Raw genomic sequence first — 19,231 nt, 5'->3', positions numbered from 1 at the left:
TGTGTGCTTCAATCATTGTCATGTTGGAAGACCCAGCCTTGACCCTTCTTCAATGCTCTAACTGAGGGAAGGAGGTTGTTCCCCAAAATCTCGCAATACATGGCCCCAGTCATCCTCTCCTTAATACAGTGCAGTCGCCCTGTCCCATGTGCAGAAAAACACCCCCAAAGCATGATGCTACCACCCCCATGCTTCACAGTAGGGATGGTGTTCTTGGGATGGTACTCATCATTCTTCTTCCTCCAAATACGTTTAATGGAATTATGACCAAAAAGTTCTATTTTGGTCTCATCTGACCACATGACTTTTCCCCATGACTCCTCTGGATTATCCAAATGGTCATTGGCAAACTTAAGACAGGCCTGGACATGTGCTGCTTTAGGCAGGGGAACCTTCCGTGTCATGAATGATTTCAAACCATGACATCTTATGCTGCGTTCACACCGCACGCGAATGACGCGAATAAATCGCGCTATTCGCGCGAAGTTGGACGCGTGAACATTTTGAATCCATTCGCTTCATTCGGGCGTCAAATTCGCTTCATTCGCTTGTGACATTCACTACACAACAGACGCGAATTCGCGTCATGGGAGGGGGTTCTGCTAGTCAAGGTCACTTGACTTCTTTTCTGTAAAAAATACTACTGTTAATGTGTGACAAAACGTAGTTTGAAGACTTTTTCAGGCGATAATATTGTTGTTTAATGCTCAAATCTGTGTTTTTTTTATACAAAAAGTGCTCATTCGCGTGTGACATTCACTACACAACAGACGCAAATTCGCGTCATGGGAGTGGGTTCTGCCAGGCAGCGGCAGTCGGCAGAAAGATTATCCGAGTTAAGGCTGCTCTCACCGGGGTTGATGAGCGCTGAGCTCCGGTGATCGCTGGGTCTCACACCTCCGAAAACACCAGATCAAATTTTCAAATAGGAGCTCTCTTAATAAATAAATCACATATTTGAGCTTTAAACAACTACATTCTCGCCTGAAAAACTATTAAAAGTACATTTTGTGACACAATAGAGTAGTATTTTTAAATTACTCTGGCCTCGGGGTTCCCCTATGGGTTTCCCATCCGTCACTTCACCACGTGACAGCAGTAGCAGGCTCCTCATTGGTTAACGCGGCGCGAATATCCGCTAAAGTTCAGATTTTTCAACTTGAGCGATTCGCGTGTTTCGCGCGGTTCGCGCGAATCACGCGTTCAAAACGCTCAATTCGCGTGATCATTGCCGCTTCATTCGCGCGAATCGCGCCGCAGAATGCCTATTCGCGTCTTTGCATTGACTTAACATGTAAATCACTCGCGCGAATCGCGTCATTCGCGTGCGGTGTGAACGCAGCATTAGTGTATTACCAACAGTAACCTTGGAAACGGTGGTCCCAGCTCTTTTCAGGATATTGACCAGCTCCTCCCGTGTAGTTCTGGGCTGATTTTTTTTTACCTTTCTTAGGATCATTGAGACCCCACGAGGTGAGATCTTGCATGGAGCCCCAGTCCGAGGGAGATTGACATGTTTACCTTCTTCCATTTTCTAATGATTGCTCCAACACTGGACCTTTTTTCATCAAGCTGCTTGGCAATTTCCCTGTAGCCCTTTCCAGCCTTGTGGAGGTGTACAATTCTGTCTCTATAGTGTCTTTGGACAGCTCTTTGGTCTTGGTTATGGTAGTTGGATTCTTACTGATTGTATGGGGTGGACAGGTGTCTTAATGCAGCTAAGAACTTTAAACATGTGCATCTAATTTAGGATAATAAATGGAGTGGAGGTGGACATTTTAAAGACCGGGGTCAGAATTCTAGCTGATAGACAGGTGTTCATATACTTATTTGCAGCTGTATCATACAAATAAATAGTTAAAAAATCATATATTGTGATTTCGGGATTTTTTTTTCCGATTATGTCTCTCACAGTGGACATGCACCTACGATGACAATTTCAGACCCTCCATGATTTCCAAGTGGGAGAACTTTCAAAATAGCAGGGTGTTCAAATACTTATTTTCCTCACTATATATATATATAGACAGGGGTTTTTACCATTTCAAAAGAAAAAAACAAACAAGAAACACAGGTTAGCATTTTATGAACCTAATGTATGCAAATAAATAAACTATTATCTAACAATCTCTGATGAACGTTTCAGTGCATTTAGAATGCACTTACACAAAATTCAATATCTCAGTATGGCCTGATTACACATTATGTTTTTCTTCACTACTCATCCTGGCATCAAACCGTTTCAGTTTTTCCATGTGTTATCAAGGAGATGTGTTGCTGGGGAATTCGGCTGTCTCGGAACCATGTGGCCTTTCCACGTGTTTTTGTTCCATGGTGTTTTGAGTTGATTCCTGTAAGCTCCGCCCAGTTGTTTCCATGGGCAAAGCCCAGGACGCCACTGCACCCAGCAAGCAACATATTAAATACACAGATAGAGTGAGGTAAACTGATGTTTTCAGAAGTACCTGAAGGGGGACAGACACAGACATGTATTAATACAGGTTCAATACACATCTCTTAAGAAATTGGAGGGATGCTCTACCTGAGCAATAAATGGTGTGACGAGAGCTCCAACACGAGCCATCCCACTGCTTGTACCAATACCAATAGCCCTGGTTGCGGTGGGGAAAACCTGAAGAGGCCAAAACAAGGAGAGAAAAAACAAAAAACATTTTGAATGAAAATTCTATTAGGATTGACCAAGCACAATAAGAAGCTTTGCAATTAAGCTTTACCTCAGGTGTATAAACATATGCAACCTGCCAGCCTGCAGTAATGCAGGCTCGAGCAAGGAAAATAAAGACTGTAAGAACTGTCCTGGAAATAGTAAAGAAAAAACAAACATTATGTAATTTACAGTGTCTTGAAAAAGAATTAAGGCTGTTTATTTGGGATACTTCTCAGTGTCTGTACAGGTTTTTTGATGACTTCAAAAATGTACCTCTGGGTGCAGGCGTACAGTGGCAAGATACACAGGGAGAATGCTAAAAAAAAAAGTGCCATGCTTTTTCTTCGGCCAATTCGATCAATCATCCACACCGAGATCAGAACACCTACTCTGACATCAAGACATAAATCATACAGTTGTCTGTTAGTTTATATGTAGCTTGTACTGTATATGCATTTAAGTTGAACTAAAAACAACACTTGATAGAGGACAATGACAGGTGGAGCCACGTCACCTGGGAATTCTGCTAAGGTGGTCCACAGAAGGTCTTCATAATCATGAAAAGTCAGATATTTGCACCCCAAATTGCACTGAGGTTCCATACTTGAGTTGTCAGTGACTGGAATTAGACAGATTTTTATTTTATTTTATTTTTTTATGTATATTGACATTCACAATATACACACACAATTAAATGTGCCCCCATGTGTTAAAAATGTATATGAAATTGTTAAATAAATTACACCAATTGTCAATATTGTTTGCAAATGCCAGTGGTAGCAAAAATATGTGACATCATTTACTCTACTGTTCAAAATTTGGTATCAGTAGTGAGCAATCTGTTTTAGAATCCAAAAAATATGAAAGAAACACGCCAACTTTTTGGGACTTTAGCTTATTCACCATATCCCCCAGTTAGATTAGTCCATCTGATGCACACACCACTAGCCTAGCTTAGCACAAAGACTGCAGGTAAACGGCTCCAGCTAGCATACTGCTCAATAAGTGACAAAATAATGCCAACATTTTCCTATTTACATGTTGGGATGTGTATAGTTACATTGTGTACTAAGACTAACGGAAATTGAAAAGTTGCGATTTTCTATTCTAGACCAATATGGCTAGAAACTATACTCTCATTCCTGCATAATAATCCAGAAACTTTGCTGCCGTACCATGGGTGCAGCGGCACTATGATATTATGCAGTGCCTGACAATAGGCTAACATCCATCAACATAACCAACATGACAACTGCTTGCACAGAGAGCGTGCTGGGGACTATTTTCAGGCGCTGCATATCATTGCGCCTGCTGCAGGAATGAGAGTATTGTTCTTAGCCACATCGGTCTAGAAAATTGCAACTTTTCATTTTCCGTCGGAACACAACATAAAAAACACAACATTTTCATAAATAAGAAAATGTTGGGATTATTTTGTCATTTATTGCTCAGTAGACTAGCTGGAGCCGTTTACCTCCAGTCTTTGTGCTAAGCTAGGCTATAGCGGTGTGAGCATCAGACAGTGATGGCACACACTGAGATGAGAAGGGCATGGACAGACTTATCTAACTCTGGGGGATACGGTGAATGAGCTAAAGTTCCAAAAAGATGGTGTGTTCCTTTAAGAAGCACACCTATTTTTTACATAATAATAGGAAATGTTTTTTTGAGCACTAAATCAGCATATTAGTTTGATTTCTGAAGGATCATGTGAACCTGAAGATTGGAGTAATGATGAATGATGCATGATGAAAATGCCATCTTATATTGAATATATTAAAATAGAAAATAATTATTATATTGTAATCATATCACATTATTAGTGTTTTTACTGTATTTTGATCAAATGACTGCATCCTTGGTGAGTGAAAAAGACTTGGTTCAAAAACACACAAAAAAAACATGCTGACCCCAAAACAGTATAGTGTAGGTTAAATTATGGTCCTAGCCTAAGTTAAACATAAACTGTTCAGTTAAAATCACATTTGCGTAATTTTTTGTGGTGAGTAAAGAACTTACAAACCACTCACCACTACACGCAGATCCTGTTTGGAACAGCTCAGTGGTTAGCAGCACAAGACCATAATACGAAAAAGCATTACATAACCTGTGTGTAAAACAATGTTAAGTTTTATTGTATATGGAAGCGTTTGACATTTTTTAACAATAATGATTGCATACCAGATAAACCAGATCAGAAGTGTCGTCTTGCAGTATTCTGGAATAAAAAGATCTTTAATTCTTCCACGATCAGTCTAGAACACATAAACACAATTCTTTTGCTACAGTAATTTACAATATAGACATAAAAATCCAAAATGAGAAATTCCACAATAATGTGCGAGTAGGAGATGTAGGACCGGCGGCCCCATATACCTGTGTGTTGGCTATAAGTCTTCCTGAAGGCATAGAGCTCCCATTAGACGCCGCTACATGTTTCAGAGTGTTCAGGGCCTTGTCTTCTCTGCCTCTCAGTACATCAAATCTTGCACTCTCTGGTAACCACTACACGACAAATGCACACAATCGTATAGAATTCATACAGTGCCCATCAGAATATCAGGCACTTGGTGTCTAATAACCGTTTAAAACACTGTTACAGCCATACATACACAGCAGGAGGCAGCAAAGACAACAAGAGGAAAGGTGGAGAAAGCTAGCAGCCATTTCCAGCCTAATGTGGGCATGACCATCATAGCCAGTAACACTTCAAACACAGCACCAATGGCCCAGAACACCTATCAGGACAGCAGATTAATTCATTTATATTCAAGAACATTATATGGACAGACTTTGGTAATTCTCATTATGAGAGAAAGTTATATTTAATAAGAACCTACAAAACATCGCCTCATTCAGTTACAACATTAATCTTAGTGCAGTCAAATTTATAGTCATTTAATCCTAAAAATGTGTGCAATAGTTGAATAAACGGTGGTCTTAATTACCCCTAACAGGATTATGGATGTCCCTCTGTTTTTCACTGGGAGGAATTCAGTATATAATGTCACACTGTAAGGAAAGAAATTACACATTTGATGAAACATGCCTCGGCAGAACAGCGGGATAACATCCCACAGCAAGAACTAGCAAATCTAGCACACTAGATACCGACTGATACTTTTAAAATTATTAACCCAGGTTCTGTTCAGGGACTTATTATTCCATTTCTGTTTGTCAAATGTTGGTGGGATTTATTTAGTTTATGTCTCGGTTGTTGAATTTTTTTATGTTCATTTGCACGTTAAGATTTGCTGGAAAATTACTTCACACTGTCTGTTCAAAAGTTTGGGTTCATTAAGATTCTTTTGAAAGAAATCCATCCATCCATCCATCCATCCATCCATCCATCCACCCACCCACCCACCCACCCATCCATCCATCCATCCATCTTCCGCTTATCCGGGGCCGGGTCGCGGGGGCAACAGTCTAAGCAGAGACACCCAGACTTCCTTCTCTCTGGCCACTTCCTCCAGCTTCTCCGGGGGTACCCCGAGGCGTTCCCAGGCCAGCCGGGAGACATAATCCCTCCAGCGTGTCCTGGGTCTTTCCCGGGGCCTCCTCCCGGTGGGACGTGCCCGGAACACCTCCCTGGGAAGTTGTCCAGGAGGCATCCGAAATAGATGCCCGAGCCACCTCAGCTGGCTCCTCTCGATGTGAAGGAGCAACGGTTCTACTCTGAGCTCCTCCTGAGTGACCGAGCTTCTCACCCTATCTCTAAGGGAGCGCCCGGCCACCCTGCGGAGAAAGCTCATTTCAGCCGCCTGTTTCCGGGATCTTGTCCTTTCGGTCATGACCCACAGCTCATGACCATAGGTGAGAGTAGGAACGTAGATTGACCGGTAAATCGAGAGCTAGCTCCTTCTTCACCACGACAGATCGGTACATCGCCCGCATTACTGCAGATGCTGCACCGATCCGTCTGTCAATCTCCCGTTCCATCCTTCCCTCACTCTTGAACAAGACCCCAAGATACTTAAACTCCTCCACTTGAGGCAAGAACTCTCCACCAACCTGAAGTGAGCAAGCTACCCTTTTCCGACTGAGAACCATGGCCTCAGACTTGGAGGTGCTGATTCTCATCCCAGCCGCTTCACACTCGGCTGCAAACCGTCCCAGTGCATGCTGAAGTCCTGGTCTGAGGTTACCAACACGACAACATCATCTGTAAAGAGCAGTGACGAAATCGTGTGGTCCCCAAACCGGACACACTCCAGCCCGTGTCTGCGTCTAGAAATTCTGTCCATAAAAATTATGAACAGAACCGGTGACAAAGGGCAGCCCTGCCGGAGACCAACATGCACCGGGAACAAATGTAAAGCTTCTGCTCCGGTCGTAAAGGGACCGTACAGCCGTAAGCAAGGGGCCCCAGACCCCATACTCCCAGAGCATCCCCCACAGGGTGCCACGAGGAACACAGTCGAATGCCTTCTCCAAATCCTCAAAGCACATTTGGACTGGTTGGGCAAACTCTCATGAACCCTCCAGCACCCTGTGAAGGATATAGAGCTGGTCCAGTGTTCCACGGCCGGGACGAAAACCACACTGTTCCTCCTGAATCCGAGGTTCCACTATCGACCGAATTCTCCTCTCCAGTACCCTGGCATAGACTTTCCCAGGGAGGCTGAGCCTTCTCCGCCTCCATGGGAAAGCTGAGGAGGCTTGAAAGAAATCAATACTTCTATTTAGCAAGATGAATTTAATTGAACAAAGGTGACAATTAAGACCTCTGTATTGTAATTTTTTTAAAATAAATTACTTTTGAACTTTCTATTCATCAAAGAATCCTGAATTTTTTTTTATCATGGGTTCCTCAAAAAACATTAAGCAGCACAACTGTTTTCAGTGTTGATAACCATAAAATGTTCCTTGAACACCAAATTGAAAAAAGATCTTGTGACACTAAAGACTGGAGAAATGGCTGCTGAAAATTAAGCTTTGCCATCACATGAATAAATTGTAATAATATTTCACACAATTACTCTTTTTTTACTGTATTTTTGATCAAATAAATACAACCAAGCTTTTCAATGTATATTTTACAAATATATAGAAAAACAACACAGCTGATTATACGAGATTAACAAGACTGGTCAGGTTCTTCACAGTAGTGAGCAAATGTAACACTTCACAGGTTTAATGGTCCCTTAGGGCAGTTTGGAAGTTTAGATAATTGTATGTTTAACGCATGGTGTAAAAGCAATGCTCAATTGGCACTAACGAGAGTACAATCATGTAGCTATAGCCACAGTTTCCAAACAGCTTAATATCTAGAACATAAATAAAAAGTGTGAGTGGGCATTGAAACCACAAGTTGCACTTCATTGTTTGTTCATTGATGTAAAAACTCACGACTGAGGGGCTCCTCCCAGGCCAAATCCCACGAGGCCTCGCAAGACTAAGATCCATCCGTAAACAGGTGCGAAAGCACTGAGTAGCCCATAGTACAATGTCCACAGCATGCACAGTATTAAACACTAAAAGATGGAGACAGTGAGGTTTATCAGTCAGGTAATAACGACTGCCGTATGTTTAAAGAATGCCTGCGTTGATGTTATTCATTCACATGTGCTTGATTTTTAACAAACATACCACTTTTCGGCCATACTTGTCTGAAATGTTACCCCAAAGTGAAGAGCTGAGCATCATTCCAATGAACACTACCTGACAAGGTACGTACAAAATAAGAATAATACATTTAAGATTCAAAATATGAAATATTATAAGAGCCTTGACAATACTTAAAGTATGCCTAGCATTAACCTTAAAAATCAACATATTCTTTACTCGATATCCTATCACTTTTTTAATGAAGCTATAACCAAATGTAACCCCAGGAGGTGTTAGTGTACAACAGTACACTGTAAAAAAAAAAATTCAGGTCTCCAATTGAAAATTTTCTAGTGACTGGTCACATCAAAAATTTTCAGTTGGCCAAATTGAATTTCTGTGAATTAAATTGCATCAATTCACATAAATTAAATTTGGCCAACTGAAAATGTGATCAGTCACCAGAAAATTTTAATTTGGAGACCTGAATGTTTTTTTTAAAGTGTAAATATACTGACGGCTGTTATGAATGCCACTTTCCAGCTTGAGAGCCTCCATTCACAGCGCAGTTGAGGAGCTGCAATACTAAGGAGCATCATTTCCATGGCATCAGCCATCTTGGCAAGAAATAAGAAAAATAGGAATTTTGTGAGTTTTCAGTAAACAAGTTAATTAAACCGAATTAACTGAACAAAGTGAAGCTATTTGTTCAGTAAACATTCCATGTATTTAAAATGTCTTACCCATGCAACTCCCGTTAACATAGACAGCTTCCATTGAAACCTTCCAAAACCAATAGCCTCAATTGCTTCCTCCACAGTGAAGGTTTCTAGTGAAAAATAAATACTCACTTAATGATAATTGATCAGATCTAGTAATTATTTAATACATTTACTGTGAGGAATAAATACTGTTGACAAAGCATCTTCAACTAACTGATAACCTAATGCTGCAAAGCTTGTGACACAAATTCTAACTATCAGTTTTCTGAAAAGCCCAAAACAGGTTTTAGTGAATAGGCTGACTGGAATGAAGAAAAAAACAAAAAAACAAAGCCCACAGGCTATAATTGGTCAGTCTCTCTGCCTGTCTGTTTGTGCCTATAAGATAACTTTTTTTTTAGCTTTAACACCTACTTGCTAACTTTTTGCTCTATAAACGAACAAAAACAAAAAACAAAAATACATGTATGGTGCTCAATATCCATACCCTACATACTATATAATGCTATTTATTGAACAAAAAATATTTTTTTGATCATCCTATACTGACCTCACACCTCCTAAAGACCATAAATGAACTCAATCCAATTACACGAGTAATTACCTTCACCATTTTAGACTTTAAACAGTCGACGCAATCCTGGAATATAGAGAAATTGTGCATCAATGTAGGAAAGAGATGCCAACCTGACGTCCCAGAGCTTCCGATCTTGCAGTCCCTCAAATCCGCTGGCTCAGGAATAGTGCAGACTCCTTCATTTCTAGGCTCATTATTCCCAGACTGCTCCTCGTGAACACTAAAAATGCTTTAAAAAAAAAAAAAAAACAGACTTTAGACTTTGTACGATTTACAAAACCCAATGCAAATCTGAAACTGATTAAATATTTTAAATACATTGTATTGAAGCTGCTCTAAGCTTTTCATTTCACAAACTAACATCATTTAAGACTGCATCCTTTGTCTGGCATTTCCAGGCTACAGGTTTCAGTCTATTGAAATAATAAACTTTTTTTTAAACTATTAAACAAAACACAGGGCTTACCTGATATCAGTGTCTTTCCATCGTTTGTAAGCCACTTGCGAAGATCTTCTCAACACACTCATTTCACTCGGCTATAATGGAACGCTAAACAGCACATTTAGCTCAAGAACAGGTTAGACCAGTGTGCGACTCTGATTACATCGACATAACATTAGGGATGGTGAACTTAGGGAGTGGGCTTGGTCTTAAGTAGTGACACCGTCCTCCAGAGGACAACCCACATGGTATCCTGTCATCCCTAAATGACAAGCTAATCCAGCTCTGATCAAGCGGATGTGCGGGATTCTTTAGTGAAATCGTCTTAATTGCTATTAGAAAAATGTTGTTAGATAAACAGTAGTATTAGGGATGTTAAGAACAGGGAAAACTATTGGTTCTTCTCATAAACTAGGCATGTACCACATGACCAGTGAATGACCACATCCTCTTTTGAGTGAATAAATAGTGTTCTTTTTCTCCAGTTGGCAATAGTTAGGCCACAAAGTAGTGTAGTAGTCAAAACCACCTAATCCGAGATCAAGTCAAGACTAAAACCAATGTGTGTTGAGACCAAGACAAGACCAGGACCAAGGCAGGACGAGACAGAGTCAAGACCAGCACTCCTTAAATTCATAAAGATCCACATTACAGCCTGAGAAAGAACCAATGACTTATGATAAATTACTTATAATAAATATAATTAACCCTTATATGCATACCTCGGGTCATTTAAGGGTTAATAAGAAATAAATGAAATCAATTAATCAAATGAAATCAATGACAATACAATTCAACTTTGTTCTACAGAGGTGATACAGAATATAAATAACATTGAGGATAATGTTATAAAATATACTGAATGTTTGTTAAAGCAATATCATGTTTGCAGTGCAAACAGCTCTGTTGTGATATTGGTTAATTATATCGTGTTATAAATCCAGATTTCATCATCTTAGTGACTTTCTGACACGATCACTACACTGTAAAAAAAAATTCAGGTTTCCAATTGAAAATTTTCAAGTGACTGATCACATGTACATTTTTCAGTTGGCCGATTTGAATTTCTGTGAATTAAATTGCATCAATCCACAGAATTTCATTTCAGCCAACTAAAAAATTTACATGTGAACAGTCACTTGAAAATTTTCAATTGGAAACATTTTTTTCTTTTTACAGTGTAATACATTTTTGATACGACATGAATCAGATTAGAAATAAATTATTGATTGCATCTGAAACAGTGAGTTTTACATCCAGTCCCCAATTAATGATGTGATGTTCATAAATAAATCAGGCGATGCACTAAATAGTTTTTGTAATATACCAGCAGTTGTGATCTTGACGGGTCTTCACTGAAAAAAATGACTTTGTGGTATTGTAAAATCTATTAGATTAATTCATGTAATTTATACATTGTAAAATCAAGATTAAGTTGGAACTATATATTTTATGTAAAATTTACACAATTTATTAATGTAATAAATTAACTGAGAAGAAAGAGTACATTTTACCATATATTTACAAATAGTATTTAATGTTTTATAGTCACAGCACATTCACCTAAAAATACTAAGTAAATTTTAATCTGAAAAGCAAAGTGTGTTTGAATCTGCCCGCCCATTTTTGTTGTTGCTCAAAAAGATCCCGGTTCAGTGGCAGAGACTGAGACGGTCGGTTTGGGATGTCGCTTTTTAATGGCTGACTTATTCTGGGTAAGTTCTGACTTTTCTATTTTAGATTTGTGATAACGATGTACTTCGTTTTGATGGTTTGATTATTGCATAGACGTTACGGTTTAAAATTGACTAAAAGTGAGTTTTAATCACAAAGACGGTAGCTAAAGCTAAAGCATTATCCACTTCTATAAAGTTGAGACTGGTGTTTAGTCAAAGATAGAGGGGATTAAATGTAGTTAGCCACGTTCTTGTAGAAAAAGTCACCCTGTCTGGTTAACTTCAAAATAATTTAATGTTAGCTGGCCGTGATTAAGTGCTGGCTGCCTGTGTGTGTGTCCTCTAGCTAATGTTAGCATTTTTTTAAAGTGTCTAAGTTGTTTTTATATCCACTGAAAATTTCACAGCAATTATTATATCAAAGCATAAGTTAGTCTGCACTCTGCACTAAAGAAGGAAAGTTTGGATGGCAGGTGAACTCTGATACCAAATAAGCATTGATGTATAACGTTAGCAACAAGTGCATGAATGTCAGCAATTCTATTTTAGTGAGCTAACGACATGAAGGTCCGGTCACCTTTTTAATGAAAATAAAATGTAATGTTATAAATGTAATTCTATTTCTTAAATGGAATTGTGTTCTTTCTTTCTTACAAACTGTATGCAGGAGGACAGTCGCAGTGTTGCCGCTGAACATATCCTTAAGATGGTCGTCCATGGAGCTGATCGAGAGGATCCAGTCGATGAATGAGCATTAAGGAAAAGTGACCATTCTGTTTCAGCTGGACTATGCATGTGCTCGTCATTAAAGGGTTAAGTTAGTTCAGTTCAGTCTAAAATGAAATGTCTGTCATTAACTCCTCTCCCTAATGTCGCTCCACACCCGTAAGACCTCCGTTCATCTTCACACACAGTTTAAGATATTTTATATTTAGTCCGAGAGCGTATGCAAGTGTATGCACACTATACTGTCCATGTCCAGAAAGGGAATAAAAACATCATCACAGTAGTCCATATGAGACATCAGTGGGTTAATTAGAGTCTCTTGAAGCATCCAAAATACATTTGGGTCCAAAAATAACAAAAACTACGACTTTATTCAGCATTGGCTTCTCTTCACCATTTGAATCTTTATTTGAGGATTGAACATAAACACGGAAGAGAAGACAATGCTAAATATAGTCGTAGTTTTTGTTATTTTTGGACTCAAATGTGATACATTTCATATTTGGCTGAACTAACCCTTTAATGTTAGTTATGCCACTGTTGGCTGCTGATGTTTAGTTGAACCATACATGGTTAATTCTACAGTTATTGTAAATTATAATGAATGTACCTTAACTACTTAATCAGTTGATGTGAACATTACTGATTTAATGGTTAATTGTAAATTTTGACATAATAAACTGTTCAACTTTATTGTATTTATGTGTGATTTGTGATAAATGTATTTGATGCAGAGAAAATTATTACATTTATTTGGTTTAAAATAGCAACATTTACATAATAATAGTGAGTAATATAAATTAATTCAACTAAGTAATTCAAAATGTCAAATGGACAAACATTATAAAATCTACTTAATTACTTCATAAGAGTAAATAATACAGATTTATAAAATTTACTTGATTACCTTTAATAAATACAACATGCTAAGTTAAATATAATTAAGTAACATTTACTTAATGTCTTTGCAAATGTTACATTTATAGTTAAGTACATTTTACTTGATATTGGCAAGTAAGTTGTACTTGATATCGCAGCAGTAAATTTTACTTAGAAAAACTGAGTGCAAATTGTTACAAAGATTTTATCAAGTAAATCTTACAAGTTGTTTTTATCAGTGTTGAAACAAAATCTCAAATCCTCTTAGTCTGAGACCAAGACAAGACAGAGTACAAAATGTGGTCAAGACTGATACAAGACCAAGACCGCCAAAAAATGGTCTTAAGAACCAAGTTCAGCCAACCCAGAGTAAGTTCACGGTTAACACACAAGACATTCTCAATAGAGTGACGACTCGACGAATCACCATGGAAACGGAAACTAAGGAAAAGCGTGCCATATTACTAGAGATTGTCTGGTGACTGGAATATGAGAGGGTCTGTGGCTCTTACCAATGGAAAAAGCATAATGAACCTAGATCATGTAAGGCACCTCAGCCCAGGGGCGCAAATACACATTTGCTTAGGGGGATGCAAGATCAGTGTTGGCCCCCATCATCATCACCCCCACTAAAAAAAAAGTTTTAAAATTTGTTATTGCTTTTGTTGTTTTGACCCTTATTCAAATAAGTAAGCCACCAAACTTTAAGATAGGCCTTTTCCCAATCACATAATTTATTTCAAATATTTTGTTATTTTGACATTCTACTTGCCATTTCTCTAATATATATATGTATATATATATATATATATATATATATATATATATATATATATATATATATATATATATATATATAATATAGGTTAATTAGCCAATGGTGGAATTTGGCATTCACTGATTCTTTCTACAAGAACTTGTTCTGCAGTCACGTCTGCTTGCTCTTTTCCAGTAATGCCACAATGTCCTAAAAATGAATGTTGTACTTGAGTCAAAAAGGTTGAAAACAGGCAGCTTTGGCATAATTACAGTAGAAATACTAGAAATGTATTAGCATAGGCTATATGGAGCATATTGTCTTCTTGTACAGAGGCTATTTTTAAAACTTTTTTTTTTTTGCACCAGAGATCTCTCTCTCAACGTTAGTAGGTTAAAAATGTTCATGTTTTGAATCATTTAAACAGATAATATCACCAGATCTGACATTTAGTCATATTTAAACACAACACAAAAGATGCAAGATCATGTGACCCGTCATGTCTCTGCTTGGCTAATAGTTACCGTCATGGTTTAGGAAACACGGTTTAGGTATAAAGTTTCGCTTTCAGTTTTGCAAATGGTAGAGCTGACCTGAATTTGCATGACATGGCAGCATAACAGTGATGCAGCAGTATTTGTGAAGGGGTCTCTGAGAAAGGCCAACGAGTGCATACACTTATCTAACTTTGGACATGTCAAAAGGTAGGTTAAGGCTGTGAGAAAGTTCAACAAGCTCTGTATTTAAATTACTGTTTCAAGTAATTAGTGTAAAAAAGAATTTATTCAAACATTCTTGCATTTCCTAGGCCTTCGTATTTTGGCAAACCAAGCAGGCTACAGTCCTTTCAAAAAGAGTGCTATGAGTGTGTGCTATTCCCGTTTCCCCCTCTAAATGATACAGCATCCTGTGAAGAGCAAGTTAGTGGTGAGAACATGCAGCTTAGTGAGGAGCAGCTGCATCAGATAGAGCAGAACAGACGCGCCGCACTTGAGCGACTGGCCAGCCGAAACGTACCTGTACCTGTTGGTGAAAGCTGGCGAAGACGAATTGGGACTGAATTTACAAAACCTTATTTTACAAAAGTAAGTAATACTTAGTATGAGACATTATCAAACTAACAATAAGAAGATTAAATAAAAAAAAGACTTCCTGTTTTGGTTCTTTTTTCCAGCTAATGACTTTTGTTACAATGGAGAGGAAATGCTTTACTGTCTATCCCAGCCCTGAGCAGGTGTTTTATTGCACAACTTTGTGCGGAATAGATAATGTAAGTTCCTTAATATGTGAAGAAAATGAGGTCTAAAGGATAAGTGCTATTTAGTGCAGTTTTAAATCACTACTGGTTGTGTTTGTGTTGACAGGTAAAAGTGGTCATTCTTGGGCAAGACCCCTATCACCATCCAGGTCAAGCCCATGGTTTGGCCTTCAGTGTGCTGAGGCCAAAACCTCCTCCTCCTAGGTACACCATTGTACTGAATAGTGAAAATTCCTATATTTCAATCATCTCAACAAAATGTCATCTCAAGCAATTCACACATAGCGTGTTTGCAGTTTTAAGAGTAAGAAGCACAACAGAGCAACGTGAAAAAAGCAAGGTCTAGTGACACATTATTTTTTTAAATATGAGTTTTCTTTTAACTTGAGCGGCGCATATTAAGAATGCCATGTCGTGTGAGACGCTGCAAAAGAGGCAAGACATGAGCGCAAAGATCACACATATCCATCTAGTGCATTTACATAGAAAAACAATGGAAAAGTAGCGAAGTGGAATGGAAAAATGTTTTCTGTGTGTATCCGGATCTCATAAAAATGCGTATAAATAGTACGAGTTTGCAATCTCGTGGAATGTATACGCCAAAACGAGTTACACCAATTGGAGTATACGCCAATACATACGAACCCCCCACCCCACCACCCTAAACCTACCCAAGAGCGTGTCATATGCACGCCATAAAGTGCGTATCATATGCACACGAAAAACCGCGTACCATACGCACGCCAAAACTCATTTTAGCGTATCCATTCCACGAGATTGCAAACTCGTACTATTTATACGCATGACCATGAGTTCGTGTTGGTATAGCCCAGAGATGGACAAAATACACAACTATTTCTTGAGTACTACTGGTCAAATATTACTCCGTTACAAGTGAAAATTCTAAAAACTGATTTTTACAAAAGTTTTTTTTTTTTAAAGTACTTAAGTATCAAAAGTAAATGTATTTTTTTAATGTCAGTGCATTATTTTATTATTGTTGAATTGTTCATGGTCGTTTAAACCAGTCAGTGATGCTCCATCCGACACGCATGCGAATACCTTAAACTAATTTCAATACTTTTATAAAAGTAACAAAGATCTTTACAAAGCTGCTGTCACTTTAAGGCTGGGTGCACTGATACACATCCGATATTCTACCAACTGTTTACTCTTCTCTTTCTCCCAGATGTGAACATTTTTGAACATTTGATGGGACATGCATCAATTGTATGCCAACTAATGTTTAATCTTTTCAAATGTCTGAAACATACTTTCTATGTATGGCTATGGGTGCACACACTGTGCAGAGGAACCGAATTCTTCAATTTTGCTATAAACTGATCAGTGTTCAAAATTTTTGGACTTCACATGACCCTACACATGATTACTTATAGGCTGTCTGCAAAAACCTCCCAAAAAACAACAATAATAACAACAACAAAAAAACTTTAAAGAAGACAAAAATCACTCACTGACTTTCAAAGCTACTACAGAAACGACTTTTGACTTTGAGGACCTTGATAGAAATGTAGTGGAGTAAAAAGTATGATATTTGCCTTTCAAATGTAGCGAAGTTAAAGTCATAAATAGTATGTACATAAGTAAGTACAGATACTCAAAAAGTAAATTAAATAAATGTACTTATTACTGTCCACCTCTGGTATAGCCCCTTACTGTTCATCTCTAATAATAACTAATTTCCATATTTGTTGACTTGCTTCACTTATTGCAGTTTGGAAAACATATTTACGGAGCTGAAAGAAGATATTGTTGGCTTCCAGCATCCAGGTCATGGAGACCTCACAGAATGGGCTAAACAGGGTAGGTAATCAACATGTACAACATTGGGCTCCAGATTTTTTTTTTTTTTTTTGAAAGACCTAATACTTTTATTCAGCATGGACACATTAAAATGACCAACAATTACAGTAGTGACATTTATTTTCTAAGTTACAAAATATTTTTATCAACACAACTGTTTTTAACATTGATAAGAAGAAATGTTTATTGAGCACCAAATCATATTAGAATGATTTCTGAAGCATCACACGACACTGAAGACTGGTGGAATGGCTTCTGGGGAAAAAAAGTTTTGCCATCACAAAAAAAAAGAAACATTCACAATATTGCTGTTTTTATTGTATTTTTGATTCTATAAATGCAGCCTTGGTGAGCATAATGGCCTTCTTTTAACAACATTTTAAAATCTTACCAACCTCAAACTTCTGAACGGTTGTGAACGAGCCTGTCCTGAGCATCATTGGTAAAGAAAGCTAACTGATTTATTAAGTTGAATGTAAATGTTCTTTCCATTGTCAGGTGTTCTGCTGCTGAATTCTGTGCTGACAGTGAGGGCTAATCAACCCACCTCTCATGAGGGTCAGGGCTGGGAGCTCTTCACAGATGCTGTGGTCCTGTGGCTCAGCAGGAACCTCAATGGCCTGGTCTTTCTGCTTTGGGGCTCGTATGCTCAGAGGAAAGGCAGAGTGATTGACAGAGTAAGTTCATGGAAAATGTAAATATATTTATCAGGATTAAAAGGTACACTCTGCAATTTTTACTTATTACTGTTATACCTGTGCACTTGTGGTATGCATAATTAATTACGCTTGACTGTAAATACATTTATACAGTGGCACTGCAAACTGCACCTTTAAAAATCATTACAAGAGTGTATTTTAAAGGAATAGCAAACTGGCTGTTTTCCTCTTCCAGAAACGTCATCATGTCCTTGAGACTTCACATCCATCACCATACTCGGCACATTTAGGCTTCTTTGGATGTAGGCACTTCTCTAAAACTAACATGCTTCTTAAAGCATCAGGAAAGAATCCGATTGATTGGACAGCTCTCTAAAATAATATTTTCTATATATATATATATATTTGTAAAACAGCGAGACTGTGAACATTACATATTCTACATTACAGTTAAATTTGTTGCATTTACTGCAGTTATGTTGCAAATAGGTCACAACTCCCTATAGTGAGGTTGACCTTGAAATCATCATGCAAGCTGTTATAATGCAATTAATTACATTATTTGTACAATAAATGAATACCGTTATTCATTAGTCATATTGGACAAAGGGATTGTGATTTTAAGGACTGAAACTGTATCTCAGCTTCGATTTGAAAAGTTAAAAACTATAATGTGAATGGGATTTTAAAATATAATTCTAGACAGATAGAAGTAGCATAGAGAAACGTGTAATAGCCCAAATTCATAGCCCATATTGACCAAAAAGTTAGTTAGTCATTTACATTTTGACAAATCTTGACAAAGTTTTTTTTTTTTTTTTAATTACAACACAATGCTGGTTTTCAATAGCTTATTTTGAATTGTACTCTCAAAAAATGATTCTAGCTGTTTGCTCAGTTTATTTTAATAAAATAAGTTGAAACAACATAAATCTTTCGTTTTTTTTAACTTAATTGCCATTTTACTCAATTTTATTACGTTAAATGAACTAAAGTTTGTAAAAAAAATTGTTAAATTAACCTAAACCATTTGTGTTGGGATTACATGAATCATTTATGTTGCGCTGATTGAACTGGGTGTATTTCTAGTTCCCAGCATGCTTTGATAGGGTTGGATCAGGAGAGTAAATGTTGAACTTAAGTGCCGTTTAATGTGTTTTTTAATGAACGGAATGACTTATTAACTTTTGATGTTATATTTGACAGTTATATTTGAAAGTTATATTTGCAAGTTTAAAGATTAAAAGTTGTGTTATGTTGTGCTGATTTTTTGAGGTTACCATTATGGTGAAGTGTAGACCTTGTGGTTATATGTGCTGTTCACAATTAATTAGCTGTAAGGTCAGTGATGAGAAATGCTTTACTTGATCATTATCTGCATGTTACAATTAGCAAACGATCAAGTGTTGTTGATTAATCATTTTTATAGAAATAAAAACAATAAATGAATGTGACACAGTTCCCATAGACTAAATATGGTCATCAATTCTACC

The 19,231-nt window shown here is 37.6% G+C and overlaps 2 protein-coding genes across 4 annotated transcripts in view; one reads left to right on the top strand and one right to left on the bottom strand.

The window, feature by feature from the left end:
• Window positions 1-18,114, top strand: part of ungb (uracil DNA glycosylase b) — a 39,161-nt gene extending 21,047 nt beyond the window's left edge. The window contains exons 1-7 of one of the 2 annotated variants that reach the window (XM_067438753.1): window positions 14,174-14,701; window positions 14,901-15,082; window positions 15,172-15,267; window positions 15,362-15,459; window positions 16,991-17,079; window positions 17,578-17,756; window positions 17,974-18,114. In XM_067438753.1, coding sequence (XP_067294854.1) covers window positions 14,692-14,701; window positions 14,901-15,082; window positions 15,172-15,267; window positions 15,362-15,459; window positions 16,991-17,079; window positions 17,578-17,756; window positions 17,974-18,114 — 795 coding nt within the window. In that variant the 5' untranslated portion in view covers window positions 14,174-14,691. Of the gene's footprint in view, window positions 1-14,173; window positions 14,702-14,900; window positions 15,083-15,171; window positions 15,268-15,361; window positions 15,460-16,990; window positions 17,080-17,577; window positions 17,757-17,973 lie in introns of those variants that run through there. The other variant, XM_067438754.1, reaches the window with a different exon arrangement.
• svopb (SV2 related protein b) lies at window positions 1,373-10,684 on the bottom strand. 2 transcript variants are annotated; one of them, XM_067438751.1, is made up of 16 exons: window positions 9,984-10,684; window positions 9,628-9,746; window positions 8,962-9,047; window positions 8,737-8,835; window positions 8,261-8,332; window positions 8,021-8,145; window positions 5,617-5,680; window positions 5,281-5,406; window positions 5,045-5,173; window positions 4,850-4,923; window positions 4,699-4,775; window positions 3,183-3,287; window positions 2,942-3,053; window positions 2,736-2,817; window positions 2,543-2,632; window positions 1,373-2,465 (listed from the first exon to the last, which is right to left on the bottom strand). In XM_067438751.1, the coding sequence occupies exons 1-16, from the start codon at window positions 10,043-10,045 to the stop codon at window positions 2,262-2,264; spliced, it is 1,626 nt and encodes a 541-aa protein (XP_067294852.1). In that variant the 5' UTR covers window positions 10,046-10,684; the 3' UTR covers window positions 1,373-2,261. The 2 variants fall into 2 exon arrangements, with proteins under 2 accessions (XP_067294852.1, XP_067294853.1); XM_067438752.1 differs by lacking the exon at window positions 5,281-5,406.
• Window positions 18,115-19,231: the final 1,117 nt, after the last annotated feature.

The sequence above is a fragment of the Pseudorasbora parva genome, chromosome 3 (assembly GCF_024679245.1).
Source record: "Pseudorasbora parva isolate DD20220531a chromosome 3, ASM2467924v1, whole genome shotgun sequence".
Taxonomy (NCBI): Eukaryota; Metazoa; Chordata; class Actinopteri; order Cypriniformes; family Gobionidae; genus Pseudorasbora; species Pseudorasbora parva.
The sequence above is the reverse complement of the archived record's forward strand: the minus strand, read 5'-3'. Positions and strand labels throughout refer to the sequence as shown.